Source organism: Dendrobates tinctorius, unplaced genomic scaffold (assembly GCF_039654945.1).
Source record: "Dendrobates tinctorius isolate UK_male_01 unplaced genomic scaffold, ASM3965494v1 ptg000063l, whole genome shotgun sequence".
Taxonomy (NCBI): Eukaryota; Metazoa; Chordata; class Amphibia; order Anura; family Dendrobatidae; genus Dendrobates; species Dendrobates tinctorius.
Window position 1 is genome coordinate 20,970,625 of NW_027361731.1, and position 8,433 is coordinate 20,979,057.

Sequence of the window (8,433 nt, forward strand, 5' to 3'; positions counted from 1 at the left end):
TGGGGCAGCGATCCCTTTCGGCCATGTTTACCCGCTGGCAGCTCCAGAACTAAAAACATTACGAGAATATATAGATGAGAACCTAGCCAAGGGGTTTATTCGACCATCCTCTTCACCAGCGGGAGCCCCAATATTCTTTGTAAAGAAGAAAGATGGGACTCTAAGACCCTGCATTGACTACCGGGAGCAAAATAAGGTAACCATTCGTAACAGGTACCCGTTGCCACTAATTCCTGAAATGTTGGAAAGAGTTCGTCAAGCCAAGGTGTTTACCAAATTAGACCTTCGTGGGGCATATAATTTACTCCGTATACGTCCCGGAGACGAATGGAAGACGGCTTTTAGATGCCGGTATGGACATTTTGAATATTTAGTGATGCCATTCGGACTGTGTAACGCTCCTGCTGCTTTTCAACACTTAGCAAATGATATCTTCAGGGATTTATTGGATCATTATGTGGTAATTTACCTGGATGACATCTTAATCTTCTCTGATTCTCTACAGGAACATCAGGAACATGTCAAGACCGTGCTCAGACGTTTAAGAGAGAATCATTTATACATCAAACTCGAAAAATGTGAGTTTCATTGCTCCGAAATTCAATTTCTGGGCTATATTATTTCTCCCCAGGGATTGAACATGGAATCCAGCAAGATCCAGGCGATCATAGACTGGCCGGTACCAGGAAACATCAAAGAGGTACAACGATTTATTGGTTTTGCTAATTTTTATAGACGTTTTATCCGGAATTTTTCGGAAATTGTCGGTCCCATCACTCTCCTTACTAAGAAGGGGAAGAAGTTTGTATGGTCTTCGCAAGCCCAGGAAGCCTTTGACCGCCTCAAGGTTTGTTTTACCACGGCTCCGATATTAATGCATCCGGATCCTGCACTGCCTTTCATCGTGGAGGTGGACGCTTCTGACTGTGCACTGGGAGCTATCCTCTCACAACGAACCGGAGACAAAGGTTTGCTGCACCCGTGTGCCTTCTTTTCGCGCAGGTGATCTTCTGCTGAACTAAATTATGACATTGCAGATAAGGAACTTTTGGCAATCATTTCCGCCTTTAAAGAATGGAGACACCATTTGCAGGGAGCAACTCAACAGGTAGTAGTGCTCACAGATCATCGTAATTTGGAATTTCTTAAATCTGCCAGGTGTCTTTCTCCCCGACAAGCTAGGTGGAGTTTGTTCTTGAACCAGTTTGATTTTATTATCTCGTACCGCCCAGGTTCACGTAATGGGAAGGCCGATGCATTATCCCGAATCCACATGGTGGACTCCGTGCCTGGGACCCCGTCTAAGACCATCTTGTCTGATGCCAATTTCATAGGAGTGCTCCAGGACCGGGACTTGTGGGAGGAGATCAAGCTGGCCTATGACGGTGATGCATTTCTTGCTGCTCCACCTGACAAAGTGAATCTTGTCTTTCAGAATGGTGTGTGGCTTAGGCTAGTTTCACACTTGCTTTTTTTTGCAGCGCGTTTTTCCCGCAAAAAAACGCATTAAAAAAACGCATACAAATGCATACAAACGCTGCGTTTTTTTCCAGCATTTTAATGCGCATGCAGGAAAAAAACGCAGCGTTTTTGCGCGTTTGTATGCGTTTTTTGTGCGTTTGCGTTTTTTTACAGATTTTTGAAAAACCCCACAAAAAAGAAAAAACAACCATTCAACAACACACAAGACCAATGGGACTTCATTGTGGGTGTGGTATGTTAATATATATAGACCCTGTCTACAGTATTCTTCACATTTGCTTGATTCTTCTCGTGACCATGGATCTGCGCTGGAAGAGTTTTCACTTCAACTTGGATTTGGACATCGCGATGGCTCAGGCGTATGCAGTTGCTTGCCATGAACAAAGGAAGAGAGAGAGGCAGCGAAGACGGCGGCGTATGTGGATACATCCGATTGTTGAACTCCGGGAGAGCCGTGGGGCATACCACACCCTCTACAGCGAGCTACGTGCAAACCCGGAGAAATTTACTGATTATATCCGGATGTCCCACAAAAGTTTCATGGATTTGCTTGCTCGTGTACAACAATCCATCCGGAGACAGGACACACAGCTCCGTCGTGCGATTCCTCCTGAGGAACGGCTACTGGTGACATTACGGTATGTTTTAAAAACAAAGGGGTGTGGTCTGATGTTTTTTTTTGTAAATTTAGTATTCAAAACCTTGGGTAATTAGTTTTCGTGAATGTACAAATATTTTTTTTTATAGTTTTTAAAAATAATATACATAAATATTAATTTTACTTCTTTGTCTGTTCACAGATTCCTGGCGACTGGAGAAACCCTATCCTCACTACACTTCCAGTACCGTATTGGAATCTCTACCTTGTCTGGAATTGTTGCTGACACCTGCCGGGCTCTCTGGAATGTTCTTTGCCCAGAATTTATGCCCCTGCCCACCGCTGAAAAGTGGATGGAAATTGCTGACAAATTCTGGACAGTATGCAATTTTCCCAACTGTTTGGGAGCTGTTGATGGGAAACACATACGGATCATCAAACCCCAAAGAACGGGATCTGAGTACTATAATTACAAAAAGTACTTTTCAATAGTACTCATTGCGATTGCGGATGCCGGATGTATGTTTGTAGCAGTGGACATTGGAGCATTTGGCCGTGGTAATGACTCGCAGGCTTTTAAAAACTCAGACATGGGCCGGAGGTTGTATGGCAACCAATTTAATTTCCCTATGCCACGGCCTCTTCCTCACACCGAAGCTCCGCCACTGCCCTTTGTAATGGTTGGCGATGAGGCTTTTCAAATGTGCGGAAACTTACTGAAACCCTACTCCAGCCGGGACTTGGACCACACCAAAAAAATTTTTAATTACAGGCTGACCAGGGCCAGAAGAACTGTCGAGTGTGCTTTTGGGATTCTTGTTTCCAGATGGCGAATTCTGGGCACGGCCATTAATCTTAAACTTGAAACAGTCGATGAGGTGGTGAAGGCCTGTGTGGTTCTACATAACTTTGTGATGGCTAAAGAGCACCCGACCTTTGAACTGGACGATGATGCTCCTAACCCATTGCCTGAATTCACTCAGCACACTCTCAGGTCATCCGTTGAAGTTGGCCAAATGAGGGACAAATTTGCGGCCTACTTTATTTCTGATGTAGGACGGGTGCACTGGCAAGATGAAATGGTGTAATGTTGTTGTTTATGGTAATAAAAATCCTTATTTGATACCATTACTGAGTGCACTATATTTTTTAAACTCCAATTAATTAAAAAAGTTCCCATGTATAACTGAATTTTGTTATGTTCACACACCTGGGCAGGTAAATACACATACGAGTTAAAATGCAGCATTGCTAGTCTGCGTGAAATATATTGTAATGAGCAAAGCTGCAGGCCATGAATCAGGAAACCATTTAAGAGAAAATTGTGCAACTAGTTTAAAACAAAGTATGTGATTTTCTCAAAACACAACCCTCAAAACCCAACCCCAATGAAAGTCCATGGGGAATACAAGTCAGCATTGAGTGGATGAATGTAATCTGCTCATGTAATCTGCTCCATTACAAGTTATTACACTAGGCCTTGGAATGACTATACTAGGCCGTGGTATTTCAAATATGAGTATACTAGGCCTTGGGGCTAGTAGTATAGTAATATGTGAAATACCACGGCCTAGTATAGTCATACCAAGGCCTACTGTAATAACTCGATTTTTAACAACTAGCATCTTGTTTCACAAAAAACAAACTGGTGAAACTAGAAAGAAACTTATAGTTTCAACAGTTTGTTTTTCATGAAACCAGATTCTATTTGGTAAAACTCGAGTTATTACACTAGGCCTTGGAATGACTATACTAGTCCATGTTATTTCACATATGACTATACTAGCCTTTGGGTTGGTTTTTAACATGTATTTACCCATCAGTGTGTGTGAGCGGCGCAAACAACATTAATGAAACTTATTAATGGTGAACCACAAATGTAAATTTATTTTTTATCACAAAAAAAAAAATAAAAATTATTTTTTACGACGTTTGGGGGCAGATGGTTTCAATTTGGGGGTGTGCAGGGAATATGCAACACTTGCAGTTGAAGACGGTGTTTGAGGGGAAGGGGCAACAAAACTTGTGGGGGAAGGTAGTCCAGTTAAGGGAATTAAACTTGGAACACTTGTAGGAGAGGAAATCTGTTCATTTACATTAGTTGTAATGGCATGTCGCCGTAGGCTTGTGTGCCTGGACCGACTTTGGCCCAATGCCCGCCTTGATTGATTTCGCCTTGAAGTAGGGGCAAATATGGAATGTAGGTCCCCCGTCTGCTGGTATGGCTGCTGCTGCTGAGGTGGCGGCTGCTGCTGCAGAGGTGGCGGCTGCTGCTGAGGTGGCGGCTGCTGCTGAGGTGGCGGCTGCTGCTGAGGTGGCTGCTGCTGAGGTGGTTGCTGCTGCTGCTGAGGTGGCGGCTGCTGCTGAGGTGGCTGCTGCTGCTGAGGTGGCGGCTGCTGCTGAGGTGGCGGCTGCTGCTGAGTTGGCTGCTGCTGCTGAGGTGGCTGATGCTGCTCTTCGTTGTCAGTGCTCGTCCTTGCAGGAGGACTGGTGGCGGCAGTGATGGCCCAGGTTTGCAGAGTGGTGGTGGCAGGGCTACTACATGTTGTTGTAGCGGCAGGGCTGTTCCATGTTTGCCTAGTGGTGGCTGAGCTCCACGCATGCATGGGATTGGCGGTGGTGCTCCAGACAGGAGCAGCGCTTGCCATGGTGGTGTCGGTGAAGTGACCAGCTGCACTCAGACTTGTGGTGGTGTAACGGTGGGTGTCCTGGCTTTGAAGAGAGGTGTCCGTGCAGTGGTATGCAGCACAAGTCGGTAGTGAGGTGAAGCGAGTCAATGGTGGCACAGGTGGAAAGGACACCACTGACTGCTGACCGTACCGATTATGCTGCATAGCCTGCAAGAAAGCATTGTTGCAGGCCTGCAGCACATTCAGCTGTTGATCAGGACTAAGGTGTTCCGCCATGCCCTTTTCAATCTTACTAAAAAAATGGTGTGCTGGTCTGTTGAGGTCGGCCTCCAGACGGTCAAGGCGCTGTTCTACAGAATTGAAGCGGTGTTCAAAGTGGTTAAAACCACGTTCCATTAGTGCAAAACCGCTTTCAACTCTGTCGGACAGTGACTTGAGGCTGGAATTAAATGTCTCGCTCAAATGCATAAACTCGGGCAAGACATTCCTGTCCAAGGCCCTCTGCCGCTGGCGGGTAGTGCCCGCATAACCAGTGGCAGAGACCTGGGACAGGGGAACACCTGATGGCCCAGCTTCCTGGTCACCAGCTGTGTGTGTGGCTGACCTGCAAGGTGCTTCCTGGCTGTCGGATGGCTGGGACGGGTCAGAGGACGTCCGAGGAAGGACCGCTCCAGGGCCAGGTTGCAGGGTGCTGCTCCAGGTGCTGTGGAAGAAAGGAAAATCATTACTACCATGCCTTTACAAGAAGCATCAGCTGTGGATTAGAAAAACACAGATTAATAAAAATAAAAACCCAAAATGTATAATACTTACGATCTTGTGGCAAGGACCGGTCTTAGGAACTGCAACGCGTGATAGTGACGGTATCTAGTTCTGGTCCTTGACGCAGATCCACTGCGAACCTGGCCCTCAGCACGAACATCACTGTTGAAGCGGTCCTTGATCGAACGCCAACGTGTTCGGACTTTGTCCACTGTTGATAAAAAAAAACAGTGCCGTCAAGGACAACAGTCACTGCGGCACAATGTAGCAATACAATACTCAAAGCAGTCACTGTAGACCCCGATGACACTGTTGGGTTTCCTGCTAGAATACGCCAAGCACGAAACCCAACAGTGCCGTCAAGGACAACAGTCACTGCGGCACAATGTAGCAATACAATACTCAAAGCAGTCACTGTAGACACCGATGACACTGTTGGGTTTCCTGCTAGAATATGCCTAGCACGAAACCCAACAGTGCCGTCAAGGACAACAGTCACTGCGGCACAATCTAGCAATACAATACTCAAAGCAGTCACTGTAGACCCCGATGACACTGTTGGGTTTCCTGCTAGAATACGCCTAGCACGAAACCCAACAGTGCCGTCAAGGACAACAGTCACTGCGGCACAATCTAGCAATACAATACTCAAAGCAGTCACTGTAGACCCCGATGACACTGTTGGGTTTCCTGCTAGAATACGCCTAGCACGAAACCCAACAGTGCCGTCAAGGACAACAGTCACTGCGGCACAATCTAGCAATACAATACTCAAAGCAGTCACTGTAGACCCCGATGACACTGTTGGGTTTCCTGCTAGAATACGCCTAGCACGAAACCCAACAGTGCCGTCAAGGACAACAGTCACTGCGGCACAATGTAGCAATACAATACTCAAAGCAGTCACTGTAGACACCGATGACACTGTTGGGTTTCCTGCTAGAATACGCCTAGCACGAAACCCAACAGTGCCGTCAAGGACAACAGTCACTGCGGCACAATGTAGCAATACAATACTCAAAGCAGTCACTGTAGACACCGATGACACTGTTGGGTTTCCTGCTAGAATACGCCTAGCACGAAACCCAACAGTGCCGTCAAGGACAACAGTCACTGCGGCACAATACAGAGCAGGGAAATACTCACTAAACGCCTTTTTGGAGGATGCTGTGGCGCTGTTCCAGCCATCCATCAACGCTGCGGCCACCTCATTCCATAGCCGCCGGGTCACCACATTGTCCTTGTACAGCCGGTCACGGCTGTCCCACAACGGCGAACGCTCCTGGACCAGGCTGATGAGCTGCTCATTATCCAGGTAGACGTCTTCATCCCGTTGTGGAACCTAGACAAAACACATTCATTAGAATAATCAAATTTAAATTGAATAAAAAGTTACAAAAAAAGAAACAAAAAAATGAGTAAAAATAGAAGATAAAAAATAAAGAACATTACAAATCATTTGATACTTACATTCCGTATCACCACCGGGACTTGGCTTCGCTGCTCCTGCTCTTCGCCCTCACTAGTGCCGTCCGCAGATGATGATGACGATGTCTGAAAGTTGAAAAAAACGTAAGAGATTTGGAGAAGCAGCAGATATACTTACCAGATGCACGAAAATAATCACCTCACGGTCTGCTTGCGCCAATTCCTGCCGCGATGGGGAATACTCGGATTCTGAAGACATACTGCATGTAAAAATAATAAAAATCATTAGTACATACATAATTTAAAAGGACAGGCATATAATGTAATATACTCACATTCTTCGCTGATATAATGGGTTCTTGGTTGACTGTCTGCTCTTCAATCTCTCAGTGTAGTAGTGGCAGAGTTTTGGCAGGCACCTCCTTTATATAGACTTTTTTTTTTTGACTTTAGAAGATTCTAACTAGGATAAAAAGTGGACACCACCCAAAAAACGCAGCGCTAAAAAATCGCATACCTGCGCATGCCAGTGCGCACGTATGCGCATCCATAGGCTATAATGGCCATTTTTAGCGCAAAACGTGCGCATACGTGCGCATGCGCTTTTTTCCAGGGCCAAAAAATGCAACATGCAGCGTCTGGAAAATACCAACGCACACCCCAAAAAAACGCAGCGCATGAAAATCGCATACATGCGCTTACAAGCGCGCATGTATGCGCACCCATGTTAAATATAGGGGAAAAATCGCATGCGCACGTATGCGTTTTTTTCCAGCGCTAAAAAACGCAAATGTGAAACCAGCCTTAGAGATTGACGTATTTACGTCCCAGAGGCTGTGAGACTTCGAATCCTCAAATTGGTCCATGACTCCATATTGGCTGGTCATAGGGGGGTACAGAAGACTCAGGAATTTTTAAGTCGTTTTTTCTGGTGGCCTACCTGCTTAAACGATGTGAATGAGTATGTCCGCTCTTGTGAGGTTTGTGCCCGGTACAAAGTTCCTCGTGTTTCACCTACTGGTCTTCTCAAACCACTACCCGTACCATCTCGCCCTTGGGGGTCTAATTCGATGGACTTTATTGTGGAATTACCCACCTCTGGCGGTAAAAACACTATTTTGGTGGTAGTGGACCATTTAACAAAGGCGGCCCATTTTATTCCTTGTACCAGTCTCCCCTCAGCTACAGAGACAGTGGATCTGGTTATCCAGAACGTTTTCCGGCTGCATGGGGTACCAGATGAGATCATCTCTGACAGGGGAATACAGTTTACCTCTAGGTTTTGGAAAGAATTTTGCTCTACGCTCCACATTAATGTTTGCTTGTCTTCTGCATACCATCCTCAGACCAACGGGCAGACCGAACGTACCAATCAAACCTTGGAGCAATATCTACGCTGCTACGTCAGTCATTTGCAGGATGACTGGCTGAAGCTACTTCCTTTAGCGGAATTTTCGTACAACAACTCACAGAGCAGTTCCACGAAGGTAACTCCTTTTTTTGCCAATCTGGGATATCATCCAAATATTCTCC

The 8,433-nt window shown here is 45.9% G+C and overlaps 1 protein-coding gene across 1 annotated transcript; it reads right to left on the minus strand.

Moving 5' to 3' along the window:
• Positions 1-3,981: 3,981 nt before the first annotated feature.
• On the minus strand, positions 3,982-5,724 carry LOC141094324 (uncharacterized). The gene is made up of 2 exons (XM_073580163.1): positions 5,524-5,724; positions 3,982-5,413 (listed from the first exon to the last, which is right to left on the minus strand). The coding sequence occupies exon 2, from the start codon at positions 5,176-5,178 to the stop codon at positions 3,997-3,999; it is 1,182 nt and encodes a 393-aa protein (XP_073436264.1). The 5' UTR covers positions 5,179-5,413; positions 5,524-5,724; the 3' UTR covers positions 3,982-3,996.
• Between the last annotated feature and the right edge of the window lie 2,709 nt (positions 5,725-8,433).